The 14,569-nt window shown below is 46.1% G+C and overlaps 2 protein-coding genes and 1 long non-coding RNA gene across 71 annotated transcripts in view; 1 reads left to right on the forward strand and 2 right to left on the reverse strand.

Moving 5' to 3' along the window:
• The window catches only part of GTF2I (general transcription factor IIi), a 47,308-nt gene extending 46,942 nt beyond the window's left edge, over positions 1-366 (reverse strand). For 33 of the 40 annotated variants that reach the window (XR_015278423.1, XR_015278431.1, XR_015278429.1 and 30 more), the window contains exon 1: positions 114-339. The gene's annotated coding sequence lies outside the window, so the exon portion shown is untranslated. Of the gene's footprint in view, positions 1-113 lie in introns of all 40 variants that reach the window. The other 7 variants (XR_015278415.1, XM_086859130.1, XM_086859122.1 and 4 more) reach the window with 3 other exon arrangements.
• LOC147649597 (uncharacterized) lies at positions 311-13,670 on the forward strand. Its single transcript, XR_015278439.1, has 2 exons — positions 311-542; positions 7,448-13,670. It is a non-coding gene; the product is annotated as an uncharacterized LOC147649597 (long non-coding RNA).
• GTF2IRD1 (GTF2I repeat domain containing 1) overlaps positions 6,877-14,569 on the reverse strand; it is a 72,482-nt gene continuing 64,789 nt past the window's right edge. For 10 of the 30 annotated variants that reach the window (XM_086859136.1, XM_086859133.1, XM_086859134.1 and 7 more), the window contains 6 exons: positions 14,311-14,358; positions 10,411-10,488; positions 9,216-9,408; positions 8,741-8,778; positions 7,896-8,032; positions 6,877-7,130 (listed from right to left, as the gene is read on the reverse strand). In XM_086859136.1, coding sequence (XP_086715262.1) covers positions 7,056-7,130; positions 7,896-8,032; positions 8,741-8,778; positions 9,216-9,408; positions 10,411-10,488; positions 14,311-14,358 — 569 coding nt within the window. In that variant the 3' untranslated portion in view covers positions 6,877-7,055. The remainder of the gene's footprint in view (positions 7,131-7,895; positions 8,033-8,740; positions 8,779-9,215; positions 9,409-10,410; positions 10,489-14,310; positions 14,359-14,569) is intronic. The other 20 variants (XM_086859159.1, XM_086859155.1, XM_086859156.1 and 17 more) reach the window with 3 other exon arrangements.

Consider the following 14,569-nt stretch of genomic DNA (forward strand, 5'->3'; position numbering starts at 1 on the left):
GCGGCCCCGACCGAGCCCCCTGAGCCCCTCACGGCTCCGCAGCCTCCGGGACCGCGTGTCACGGTCCGTCCCTCGCCCCTCCCCGCCGGGCCCGGGCCCGCCCTCCCACTCACCCGCTCCTGGCGGAGGCAGCCCGGTTCCTTCGGCTAGAGACGCCTCACGGCTGCGGGGTAACGCCGGGGCAGCGCCGGTTTTCCCGCAGAACCCTCGGCGCCGTTGAGTGGCGCCGCTCCTCCCGCGCGGTCTCGGGCCGAGCCCAGCGCCGCGCCGGGCGGGGGATGGCTCCTCGCGCAGCCGCGGCGGCGCAGGCGCTCGCGGGGGCCGCCGGGAGACGCAGTCTCCGGGCCGGAGCTCCCGCCGGGCACCGCGCCGGGGGCTCTGAGGGGACGCGCCCGCCGCTCCTTCCTGCCGCCCGCTCCCGGAGCCGGCAGCGTCCCGCCGCCTCGGCAGGAGGCCCTGTTCCCACAGATCCACCGCTAAAACTGCTCTCCAGAACCAACGATGGCAGCAGCAGCCTCCGTCAGCAGAAGGCCTTACTTAAGGTTAATCAGGACCTTCATAGGTCTTTTATTTCAGTCATTAAGCGTAATGGATCCTGTCTATGAGATCTTTATGCCTGGCTAAAAATAGTCAGATATTTTGTCTGACAGCGCTATTCCTTTCCTTTGAGTTTAGGTTCAATGTAGTAAATGTGGATGGAAAGTTTTTCACTCAAAGGAAAATGCGACATTTCAAAATTCCAATCAAAAATACTTCAATTAAAACCAAGATACTTTACATCAAACTACCATTTACATAAATAACATTTTATTTACAGCATGTAGACTCCCAAAACCGCTGATGTATTTTCAAAATGCTCACAGTGTGCTTTAGAGTTGGTCAAGAGTAACCACCAAACACTACATCTTTAAGTAAATATAATTTGTAAAGAAATGGAACCATCCAGCTTCCTCCTAGTTGTAATAAACAGCAAAAAATCCATCTGGGTAATAAAGCTCAGAAGCTGGGAAAGAGCCCTGATCATTCAGTGTGGTTGCACTGTAATTGCCCCTTCACCTTCAGGGTAACACCTGTAAATCTGAGAGTGAGACAACTCTGCTGGACATTAAACAAAATAATTAGGTACCCCACTGCCAGCTTCTCCATGAATTACAGCATCACAGTTCTATCCATGACCCCAGAGCCATCAACATCACCACTGCCCATCAGCTCTCCTGTCCAGCAGCAAACGTACATCAGGGGGGTTTCTTTGTCTGGATCAGACAATTCTAATAAATAGGATTATCAGTTTAAACTGAGCGGTATTTGAGCAATCAACAAGAAGAAAATAATTCAAGAAATGGAAAAGAACCAGTTATACGTAATATAGAAGTTATATGGGGGAGATAAATATATATATTTTTATATATATATACATACCCAAGTTTTGGAAGTACATACAAAAGTCATGTGGGGGAAGAAAAGTCATTGAAAGTCAAACAACTCACAAACACATGAAATAAATGAAAGTCACTGTGCTGTCAAGTAGCTGCCACCCCCTGGAAAGGGTCTAGCGTGCACTGTACTCGAGAAAGACCCTGCACAGAAACCTGTGCTTCTCACTGGGATCACAGAAATTGCTGGTATGGGAAAATCCTGCTGTGAAAAACGAGGTCCACTCTCCTGATAAATTTTAAAAGGTTTAATATAAACAAAAAGACAATAGGAGACAAAGATAATAAAGCAAAGGGTTAAAACGGCTGGGTGCTTGGCTCTCTACCAAGAGCACACCTGGTGTCTTGGGAACACCCTTTATATACCATTCTTGCCACATGGATTCATGCATATTCAAACTTTTCCAGGAAATGTTTTGCATGGCCACTCCTTTTAAGAGCATGCGCGTTTCTTCACTTTGTGGTTTTAATTCCTTTCTTACCATCTTTTCATTTGGGCTTGGGCTTCTTCCAGGGTTGACCTGGAGGGCAGCACTGAGCCCTGGCTGGAGCTGCATGGGAACTCCCAGGGCAGCCAAGCCTTGCCACAAACGGCATGGAGCCTCTCTCAACCCTCGAGCCTCCATTCTATAGCCTTGGATAAGCAACTTGCTTTAAGCTATGTAGGCTACAAAGATCTACAGGTAATGTCTGTGGAGCCATGCTTGCTTCGTGAACTGCTGGAAGGGTCTGGATACTGCAGGAAGGAGTGGGTTGTAATGAACACTGGAAAACAGTCCAAAACTTGGTTGCAACTAAGATAAAATCTTACTTTGGCAACAGCTGAACTCTTCAAAAATATAAATAAATGTTTAAAAAGAAAAAAGGAAAAGCTACCCAAAGAAGGAAACAGGGCCTCACTCTTGACTGCATTATTACTTTCCCAGCCTTTCCCTAGTGTTAGGGGAAGTAGGATCCTGTGAAGGCACCCTCTGGTTGTGCTGCCCGCCGAGCTGCATCTCACAACCTGGGATTGCTCTGGAAGGCGATGCAAAGGGATTCCTCAAAAATGCATTCAGGCTTCTGAATAAAAGCACAGATGCTGTTTATGCTGTTCTTTAGCATCTCGGTGCACTATATTTTTTTTTTTAATTATTTGAATCAAAGCTCTCATTCTTTAATTAAACTTCATTTAGTTGCCATCTGCCTGGGATCAAAATGGCTTCATGTTTTGCAACTCTTAATGAGGATTGTTATTGGATTTGTAAACACATAAACACCACCCCCAGCCCCCTCCAAAACACCAAAGAGTTTGAAAAGTAATAAATGAGAAACATGACTCAAGCATTAAGATCTGCATCTTCACCCATCTAATTGCAATTGTCAGGAAAATTAATCCACAAACACCAGAAGTTTATGTCCAAAAAGGAGACAGAGGAGTCTATAACTTTATTCGAATAAAGAGAGAGGCCATGGGGCATTTCCCCTGGGGTCTCTCAAATTTTTGGAGGAAGCAGCCTCCTTTTTATCTTAATTTCCTGACTGCGTGTCCCTCTCTCTTTCCCCATTGGAAAGGGGATTTATCCCCTTATTAAACTTTTAAAAATTCTAAAGAGTGAACTCTGTCTAAAGGAGATAATTCAATATTTCCACTGGGTCTGGCCCTTATTCTTGCCAAAATTAATGGCAAAAGCCACAACCATGACATCTTAATTTCTCTTACCAGCTTCAAAAGGTGTTTCTTTATCTCTCAATTCATCTGTTCTACTTGTCCTGAATTCTCAGAGTGACAGGGGGTACGGAGGTCTCACTGAAATTTCAAGGCAGCCATAATTGCTTGAAGGATCCTCCTGCAAAATGAGTTCCCATATCCAGGTCCACTGCCCTCACAATCCCATATTCAAAAATCATTTGTTAACTGATCAGATAGTTCCTGAAGTGATTAGAAACTCATCTGGCCACCCTGCCAGCTGGCATACCACTACCACTAGGCCCTCTTGCCTAGGGCATCTCAGCAAAATACACTCCATATCCCTGGAAAAGACACATATTCCAAGGTTGTTTCCCCTGCCTTGCAATCTCCTCTGCAGGCCAGGTTAACTTTAGCCAGGCAGCCCTCAATAGATCCTTTTACTAAAACAAAAAGACTCAAAGCAGTTCTTGAGAGTCCCAAGGACTTTCCCCATGGAGCTGTCTCAATATTTTTAGTCTCAAAGTTCTTGGCATCTACTCTTTACTGTCCTTTGTAAATCAGTTCCCCCATATTTCTTCTGCTTTACCACCTTTAATAATCTCAACTCTTCTGGTGGAAAAAACAGCACCACCACCACTTCCTCCCTTCCCCTGCAACAGCCAAGCCACAGGGAGCAAAGGGAGGATCCCCAAGACCTCTGGCAAAAATGCTGCTTCTTGAACATCTCCATTGACCAGTTCATTACCTATTGTCTCTGCTGAGCCCTCTGCCTGATGGCCCTTAACAGCTCTTACTCTCACTTACTTACCTCTTCTGGGAAATTCACCACCTCCAACAAGTGAGTAATGGAGCTCTCATGAGTGGACATTTCCCCTGCAAGTTAACAACCCTCTTTCCCCCAACTTTCCAAACTCACATATTACCCCAGATGCATCCATAAGACCTTTAGCCACATCATTTCCCAGTAAAGAGACAAAACAAGTCAGACAAAAATCAAACTCAATAATATGTAGGATGCTTTAACTAATATTTGATCTCCCACCAAGTCACTCAAATTGAGAACACAACCAAATTACAAACATTAAACTGAAAATGCAAGCACTCATTGTGACACTTTCATTTTCAGGTTTGAATACACGTAGATCCCACAAACTCACACCTCTCTGCTCATCCATTCTCTGCCCACTCTCTGCCTCTTTGCACTTCATATTACAGCGAGTATTCTGTAGCACCACTCCTCCTGGTGGTCGTGGGCAGGGGTCTTTGTGAGGAAGTAAGAAGTCTTCTTCAGGTGTTCCCTTTTTGACCTCTGGGTAGACACAGTGGAGGTTTGCCTAACTCTCAAATCAGTTTGTCCTGGCCAAAACCAGGAGCCTGCTTTTTTGCTGACTTTTTAAACCACAGGTTCTGCTTTGTTGGGTTTTCACAATAGTTAAGTCCTGCTTTACTGAGTTTTTATAATATACATCTTATCTTTATGGCCTTTACCTAGCAACTAAATTTCTATATGTTCTGTTACAAGTTGTTTCTACTTAACCAGTTACATTCTTACATGTGTTGTTATAAATTGATTTTCTACTTCTACAAATTTGCTAAATAAACTATATATCTCTGTTTCCCCTCCACCTGCTTAAGGGCATTATATACTTTCTGAGTTTTCATATATGTACATGTTTCTTATATAATCTCTGCCCTCGAACTGTTTTCCTTATCTTCGAGGCAGGGGTGTTTGACATTCCTAGAAAAGTGAAAGGAAACAAACTGCCTGCAAAATATGCCTGTGTGAAACAATTAATTAAAGTAACTTACTCAGGTGGAGTTTTAGCTTTTATTCTATAAAGTGCTTGTTGCACCACTTCTGTTGTTTCACATTTCACAGGTCTTCAGTGAGGTTTCCTCTTGAGAATGAGGGACTCATTCCTTTTATAATGGAGGGGCTCCCATTCAGCAGATAATCACATTATACACAAAACCCATGTGTAGAAATACTCTACCACTGCAGAATCAAGATTAGGGAAACTGTGAGAATTACAGCTGAGGGAAACTAGTGATAAAGTGCAATCCATCATTTTTTCAAAGTAGGTCAGCATTTCTGGGTCACAATGTTACTGTTAAGCTTTGATTCATTCTTTCTACTTTCCTTCTCCACTTAGCAAGTCTCACTTCACCTCAACTGTTTTATTTGGCCTTTACCCTATTTTAGCAATGAAATGTGAAACTCTGTCTGATGCCATTCCCACTGGCAGTCCAGACATCAGGATAATTTCTTTGAATAAAATCTTTGCCATCTTGCCAGCTTTGTTGGTGTGAAAAGGAAAAGCTTCTGGCCATCCTGAAAAAGTATCTACTGGTACCCATTTTGTGGAGGAAGCTCTGCAAAGTCTATCTGCCAATAGTCTCCTGGACAATTTCCTTTCTAGACACAGTCCAAAGTGTAGGCTGCCTAATTTAATGTACTTTCTTCTTTAAACAGGTTTGTTTGTTTAAACACTTTCTAACAATGCTCTTACATTACAGATACAGCCTTCCTGAACTGCCTACCATAAATACCTCCTTCAACTTGTAATTTTACACCAAAGTTCAGAGACTCAAGATTGTCTGAGTCAGTCTGTGTCAATTAGTGGAATTCCTATGGAATTTATGGTGTCCCCCCATTGCTTCTTTCACCTCTCCTTATCTGGCCTTATCTATTTCTTTTTCCAATTCCACATGCACTCTCTTTGTACGCCCACGCTCCTCTTTCTCTATTCAGTCTCTCCTGATACACAAATAAATCAGTGTACTCTATCTTCCTGTATTCGATACATTTACCAATACTTGCAGGCAAAACATCTTTTGAGTGGGTTTTTTTTTTTATCCTTTTAACACCACGCACATATTTCTCCTGCAACTCAGAATTATTCTGCAAATCAAAAAAATGAATCAACATACAACCCCATTCCACTCCTTTTTGATGCATCTGTTATCAGAACCCAGCAGCCTTGAGACGCAGACGGGGGCCCTGGAGGTGCCAGGTGGATGCAGAGCTGCCCAGCTAAGCAGATGGAGGAGGGCACAAGCTGTCCTTCAGTGAGTGGGGCTCAGGGGCAAAGCTCATGGATCAGGGAGCTTAGGGAAGAAAACTTGAGCCCAGTGTTTTGACTCAGCCCGTGCCATAGTGGCACAGCCAGCCTTCCCCTGCCCCATCTTGTTCACCAGGCTCTGAGCTGGGGATGCTGGTGGGGGAAGAGTCTCCTTGCTCAGTTTCCAAACCCCCCATCATTTACAGCCTTCATGATTACATTCAGCTCTCTGAACTGAATCATTAGTCCCCAGCACAGTTCCCTTGCCCTAATTTAACTCCAGTGCTTGCACTCACCTCTGCCTTTTGGCAGCATCATCAGGGATGCAGAACAGGGGGCTTAGGGGGACCTTATTAATTACAACCACCCGAAAGGATGCTGCAGCAAGGTTGCCAGGATGCCCCAGCCAGGTTCTTTGGCTTTGGAGCCAACAGAGCTCATGGGTGACTGATGCTTGGGAGGGCTGGTTCCCTCTGTCACTGCAGTTCAGTACCACTCCTCTGGCAGCTCTGACCATACATCTTTGCACCTTTGAGCTAAACTAAATGAAGCATTAAAACATTTCAGACCTCTTGGCTTCAGGCACTGGTGACACTGAGGATTTACTGAGCAGCAAAAATCCAACAAGATCTGCCCAAGGGGTGCCCTTCTGCCCTTATTCTTACCCATAAATGTTATTTATTAATACTATATATAATAAAATAAGTACTTTTAAGAGCAAGGCAACACTTTTTATTTTTATTTAAAAAGGCCTTGATGGCAGGAATATAGTGTAAAAATCATTGGAAAAACTAAAAGGCATCGATACATATTGGAATATACACTTTTTACATAAATTACATTTATTTATTTTTTCTTTCATTTGAGGTTCTTATTTGATATTGAGGTCTAATAGTTAATAGGTCCTGGGATCTGGACGTTTAGACCACCATAGTCTAACATGTACATGTTCATGGGCCATTGCTGAAAAAGAGGGAGAGAAAAAGAAGGCAAAAGTCTCTGTTAGGACACAACACAAAACCATGCATGCATCAAATCTCTGACATGTTCCAACAACTGGCTGTTGCTCCCATTTTCCAAGTAAGAGAAAAGAACCAACCCCAAACCAAAACACCACTAGCAAACTTGACAAAAACCCTTTTAAGTTTATATTTTTCTTATGCATTTCTGGGGAGTTTTATTTGGTATCATCCACAACTGAAGCCAAGCCCTGAAGGAGTGCAGTTGTATACATCTCCCTGACTTTCATCTCCTATTTTTCCCATGTCGTGGCATTGTAGAGCTCTGCATTGCTCCCAGAACTGAGCTAGAGGTACATCCAGCACAGCTTGGACCGTGGGGAACCACCATGTTCTGCTGAGAGGCACCACAGATCGAGGTGATGTCACCAGCACTCGCATTTTAAACCACTGGGCTGGAGGGATTTGCTTGGGCCTGTCTCATATGCAGCACCCACTAAAGCTCAGCACCCCCAAGGCACACTGCAGGAACGCAGGAGAAGCCCAGGGGCTGTCAGACACTTCTGCTCTGCTGACCTCCTCCAGGCAAACCCTGCAGAAAAAGACAGCCCCAGAGGTGTGTCCCCTCCTTCACCAAACCTGCTTGTGCCATTTTACATCATACTTTATCAGGTAGAGGGAGGTGGTGACAGCTCAAGGAGAACAGAGCAGCATCCTGAAGCAGAAAGATAGGTAGGCAGTAACCCCCCTAATATCTGGAAGGCTTTACCACAAGTGAGATCTGATTTGTTGATGATGTAGACTCCATATTGGAAGAAGAGGAAGAGGAAGAAGAGGAAGAGGAAGATACCGAGTTCCCTTCGGAGATCCTCTTCCGCTTCCGTTTGGGAACACTGATGTCTTTCTCTGCAAGGAGAGAGGGAAGGCATGAGGTGTCTGAGCCCTGAGAGTGGGCCCTAAACAGGGGACTCATCTTGCCACTGTGACCTTGCCTTCCACAGAGCATCCCCCTGCAGTGATTTGCTGCCACTGGTGACACCGGCTTGGCCTCCACGACATGGCACAGAGCTGTCAGCTCTCCTCACACTGCAGGCATGCTCTTGCTTGCCAGATCTCTCTTCTCTATTCATCCACCTCTTTTCATAAAACTTATAGGATTGTAGTTGTCTCTAGGACTGCTAATTCTGACACATTTGGTTAAAACTGCCTGAGATTTATTGGGATGATGGGACAGAGAGAGAAACATATTCCCAGTAATGATGGAAACTGGTGCCTTAGAAATCCAACTGCTAACAATGGCTCAAATTAAGGGCTTTAACCAGGGAATAATTTGCTCATGGTGAGTATATTGCTAATGGGAGAGGGATATCACATCCTCCAGAACATGCAAGTTTGTGCTGAACAGCCCAGTCTTCCCACAGCTCACAGAAATGGAATCCTCCAACAGGATAGTTTACTCTGGAACAGATGCTGAGCCTAACTTTTTGTAGGTAGGATCTTCTCCCCATCCTGCCCTGGGGACATGGGAGGTTCAAATGCCACCTCACAAATCCCCTCCATATTCTCTCCCACAGTGCCAGGAAAGCCGTGGTCATGTCCCAGCCCTTCCCTTACCTGTTTGTTTGGCCTCGGTGCAGATTTCAGCAAATGGCCTGTGGAGGAGACAAGGGATGAGTCAGTTGTTTCACCCTGTGTGCCTGCCTCTGCCGGGACACAGCCCAGATCCTGACCCTGAGCTGACTCCTCCAACACCCCTTTGTGTGCAGAGGGGACTTGGAGCTTTCCCAGTGCATCCTGGAGAGAAGCAACCTGAAAGAACTCAGCTGGGTCTCTGAGTTTCTAGCCCCCTGTGTCATTTCCCAGCATCATCATCCCAAATTGCACAAGAAAGAGGGTACAAATGTGCCCACCCACGGGCAAGTACCTCCCTGTGGCACAGGACAGTGGATGCCAGGGGTGGAGCACGTCCTCCACGGGTACGTGGTGGCTCCGGTGGCCTCATGCCGAGTTGCTCTGCTTATGGCTGAAGAAGCAAACACAACACTTATCAAACAGAAACCTCCCCCATCACAAAGCTTGGAAAACTTACTGGAGCTGGTTTATAACCACTATTCGGATGCTCTCCCGCGCCTTCAGGATCTTCTCCAGCCGATGAATGTCATAGGTGTTGGGGTTTCTGAAAGGGATATCGTCCGGCAGCCCAGTAACCTCCACAGAGTCAGGACTGTCCCTGATGAGTTTATAGGGCACCATGACAGGCCGGTTCAAGCCCAGAGCCTCTCCTGTAATGGCAGAACAGAGGACAGCACAACAGCTTTACCCTACAGGGCTCCAGAACCAACCAACTGAAGGACCAAGAACCCTGGGGGATTTTGGGATGCCGTGGCTGCTACAATGCCCAACTTTTGCTGCAGCCACGTCCCACCCAGCCATTTTACATGTACCTGTCCAATTTATTGTCTGCTCTGTTAGTCTCCATTTAGAATTCTGCCAGGAGCCTCAGGTGAGTTCAGAGCACGCACACTGCCGCGCTTGCCCAAGCCCACGGCTGGAACAGCAGCAGCAGCATGCAAGACAGCCCAGGACAGAGGGGAAATGGAAGAACTTGCCCATTTCCTCTTGCCTCTGTTTGTCAGCAGGTCTGGGGGTCACTGAGGTGAAGATCAAAGCCATCCTTGTCACCACATCACATCACTCCTGCCCTTTTCTTGAATCAATTTATCTCTCTGGCCTCCACAACATCCAATGGCAGTTTTACACCTCAATTTAATTCCTTGCTCCATTAAAAGCCCTTCCTTCTGTACAATTAAACCTGCTGCTCACCTGTCTGAGTACCCCTTCATTTCCTGCTCACTGGGGAGCAGAGAACATCCCTCACTCCTGTGCTGTTTCTGACTGTAAGAGCTTGGTCCCACCTTGCATGTCTACAGCCCCAAAGCCTGAAGCTGTTAGTGACCACACAGCCACATTGTTAGCTTTCCTCCCAGAGAGTTTGTCCCACTAAAGGCTGACATCAGACTGAACAAATCCTGCTACTGTGCTGCATTTTGCCATCCCCCTTCCCCTCTCCAAGGATGAGTTGTCACCAAGAAAGTAATGGTCCCACCTGCCAAGAGTGAGACACAGGGACATCCCTGGGGACAGAGCAGCAGGACAATATCTGTGCTGCAGCAGCTGCCATGTGCTTGGGCTATAAATAGAGTCCTTTGTGGAAATAATGTTAACTGTGGCTGCTCTCAGCAAAGCCAACCTCACCCTATGATACATACAAGCAGAAAACTCACCGTATTTTTCATTGAAAAGCTCTTTCACTTGCTCTCGGAGAATCACCTTCTCTCCAAGCCTGTTGGCATCGTCCTCATCTGCAAAAACAAGAACAGGGGTGAACTTAACTTGTTTCCTTCTGAGCCCCTGGAAAAACAATCTCACTGACAAAATGCAGGACAGTATCCCTGTCCCTGTGCCCCAGCATGGCCTGGGGACACCTCAGAGGTGCTGCTCTGTGCCTGCACCCTGTGACACCTTTCAGACCTGCTCTAAAATGCTGCCAGATCTCCATCTGCCATGTGCTGCCACAGCTAAGAGCATTTTATATCTACTTTGCGGGGCTGTAAACAACTAGAAAAAATGCAAAGCAGTGAAGGCTCAAGCCCTCAGTGCCATGAATGCTCCCACAAGTGACATCAAGGAACGAGAGAGCACTTTTATAGCTAAGCTCCTAAGTGAAGTATTGTTTTATAATATGGCATATAATCCGCTTGGCTTTACTAGCTTTTTAAATTATCCTCATTGCGCTAAACAGTTTCTCTCATTCTCTCATTTCAAACGATGTTCCAAAGTCAATAGATTTTTAAACTCAGCTATTTAGCGCCCTCGGGAGGCTCCAGGAGAAATGACTGGGGTCATGATTGAGGTCATAACCCTAACCTATCCTTTTCGATGCCTTTTTTCCCCCACAGGTATAAAGTACCAAGTGAACACGCCTTATCTGCGTCTTGCCGTGGTCTCCAGCTCCCAGCAAGCTGGGATGCACAGTGCAGGGCCAGCTCACTGGGGTGCACTCCCCACCTTCTCTCCCCCTGAATAAAACCCTCACTGCACCCAGAGCAGGCACTGGCACCCAGGCTGGCAATGCACTGGGTAAAAATAATGGAATCACTGAATGGTTTGGGTTGGAAGGACCTTCTGTCACGGTCAGGGACACCTTCCACTAGACGAGGTTGTTCCAAGCACTCTCAAACCTGAACTTGAATACTTCCAGGAATGGGGCAGCCACAGCTGCTCTGGCCAACCTGTGCCAGGGTGTCACCACCCTCACAGGGAAGAAATTCTTCCCAGGATCCCATCTAACCCTGTCCTCTGGCAGTGTGAAGCCATTCCCTTTTGTCCTTTTACTCCAGGCTCTTGTCCAAAGTCTCTCTCCAGCTCTTTTGGTGCCTCTTTAGGCACTGGAGGCGGCTCTAAGGTCTCCCCAGCACCTTCTGCAGGTGAACACCTCCAGCAGGAGTGCTCCAGCTCTTGAGTAAGTCTGTAGCCTCCTTTGGACTCATTCCAACAGGTTCAGGTCTCTTTTTGCTGGAGGCCTCAGCCAGGTGCAGGTGGGCTCTCACAGGAGCAGACAGCTATTCATCCAAGGTGATCCCTGCAAACCTTGGCATGAGGGATCAAGGCATCCTCTGCTCCCAAGCTGCAGCTATTTAGTTTCATTTTGACCAACTACATTCTTATGATTTTTTATTATTTTGAGCAATCATATGATTTTTGTTTTGGTTTCAAGCAAACACATGGCTGGAAGTTTTGTTTTAAATGCAAGGTGGAAATCTCCCTGCATGGGACTGAGGCTCAGCACTCCAGGCAGAAAGATCCACATCTCAGCCACTCTGCTGCTGTGGGTGCTGGAGAAAAGCTGGCAAGCTCAAACCTCTGCACCCTGCTAGTGTAGGGTACAGCCTCAAAAAAGCCTCTTCTCCACCTGGAAAATAATTGCTTTGCCTGGATATTACACACACACACATACACACACACACACACATACACACACATACACACACACACACAAAACAACCAAACCAACAAAAAACCCCAAGAACTTTCTGCAAAGAGAGCTCAGGGACAAGCTGTGCTTCAAATCCAGAAATGGCAACAAAGCAGCTTGAATGGCATGGAGAAAAACATAAATACAACAGATGAAGGTTTCTAAGTGATGCCTTGCGATGCCACCCTGGAGGCCACAGCAGACCAGAGGGCACAGCCCTGTGGGCTCCCTCTGTGACTTCCTTGTCATCAATGCTCAGTTTCTGGGCTGTACATACGTACCCGTGTGGATGTGTAGATGGTAGCAGACAAAGACACACCAAAATTCAGTGTTCTCACTCATTTAATTCTCTGGGACTGAAAAGCGCAGCAGGTCTTTCCTTTCTGTGACCTGAGAGCAAGAAACAAGATCCCAAGGGATCTTGTTTTTTCCACCTTGAGGTGGGCACTACTCCCAAATTCCCATTCAAGGACACAAACAAATGCCATGAAAATCCTGGAACTGAGCATGCATAACAGCGAAGCCAAAGAGGAGCCCCTGGCCAGTGGCACTGCTTCCCAGGGACTTACCCCTCTGTGCCCAGGCAAGAGGGATCTCCATCTCCCTTTGACTTTAGCCATTTGGGTTTGGAATTAATCAGCTCAAGGAGTAAACTGAAGGAATGAGTGAATCAAGGAAGCCACTAGTGCTCCTGAAATGTGCTGAGTCTTTCCCACAAAGCAGGTTTATCCATGCTGCTGGCTTCGGGTCTGTTATATTTTGCTTTTCATTAAAATAGTAGCTAGTTGATTAACCATTTTTTCATCAGTTCTGCTCGCCTAAAGTAACACCTCTGCACTCCACAGGCACAGCGGTCACATTTTTAAAGCAACACTTTTTTTTCTACAGGACTTGTCAGAGCTTAACATTTCTTTGAGAGACACCAAGCTACTTTTAGTAATTATTAGAACTGAGGTTTAGGTGTCTGCTGGTGGGCAATAGAATCCAAACCACTGCTTATTGTTCTAGTGACTCAAAAAAACCCCACAAAACCAAATCCAAGGAATCCCATGGATAAATAATGGTTCTGTCTGTATTCATGATGTCATGTGTAGGACCTTAATCTCAGTGGTGAAGCCACAGCACAGTTGGGCAGGATACCCAATGGAGCCTTCTTCCTTCCCATGCCTGTACCACCTGTACCCTCAAATGCTGCTCAAGGGGATGTCTGTCCTCTGCTCGGCCACTGCTCAGGGAGTAACAACCTCCTGTTACCCAAAGACTTGTTGGGAAGCGTGTTTCATCAGGAAAACTGTCCCTGCCCAACACATCCCACTGAGAATATGGCTCAGATCCCTTCTGCAGGCAATTCCAGACTCATCAAAGAGATACTCAGCCAGCAGGCTGAGGGCAGGGTCCCTACAGCAGCCTGGGATCTGGCCCTGAATCCTAAGAGGATTCTTTTCCAGCTTCCATGGCTGCAAATCAGTTACACCCCTGTGTAAATCCAGAATAAACATGCTGACTTTACTGAGGCTATTCTGCAGTAACTCAGGTTTAAATGCACTTTGAATTAGCTTAACATATTTATATTTTCAAAGTGGAGCTATAAACTTGTGGGAGCAGCAATTAACACCTAGACCCACAGCCAAAATCCCAGCTGATGACACTGAGGCTGGATCTGCTGTAGCTGTGCCACAGGTACAGGCAGGTGAGCTTTTCCTTCCTCCTGCACATCACTCTGTATCTTACACCCCTGGAGCCTTTGTGACTACACACCAACCCTGACCCAGAGTATGTGCTAAAGCAAAGCAAAAAAAAACCCAACCCAAATCCTTGGAAGCTCTCCTTATGAATGGCACGTGGATTTGTAACAAATTAATTGCTGGGACACATGGATGAAGGATGAGAAGAACACGGCAGGTTTGTTTGGCTGGAGTGATGGCATCGATGCTCAGGGACTACAGCAACGGTGCTTAGAAATGCAGAAAGGATTAGTAACAACAATAAAACACTGTATCATTCAGTTCTGGATAGCACAGGGAAACAGAGCAGCGGGGATAAAACAATACCTGAAATTTGGTGGGTTTAGACATTTTCATTCCCATATTAAAACACAAGTGCATTTCTTGTCTGCTACCATCTACGATGCATCAACTGAGCTACGTACCATTCAAAGCAGCATAGGCTTTTTCCAAAGATGTTATCCGTCTAGGGGCTACAGCGCAAGTTAATGGAAGACAAAAAACAAAAGAGAAAGAAAAAGAGATCCATGAGTGCTGCAGCTTGGTTTCTTGGTCACAAAATAAAAGCAAAACCCAGGATTAAAATTCCTCAGGTCCCTTGTCACAGAGAGATTTTGGTAGCTAATTACTGCTGGGCAAGTTATTTACTGGTGTGCTGGGCTCTCCACCTCATACCAGGACCTG

The sequence above is a fragment of the Cyanistes caeruleus genome, chromosome 21 (genome assembly GCF_971803275.1).
Source record: "Cyanistes caeruleus chromosome 21, bCyaCae1.hap1.1, whole genome shotgun sequence".
Classification (NCBI taxonomy): domain Eukaryota; kingdom Metazoa; phylum Chordata; class Aves; order Passeriformes; family Paridae; genus Cyanistes; species Cyanistes caeruleus.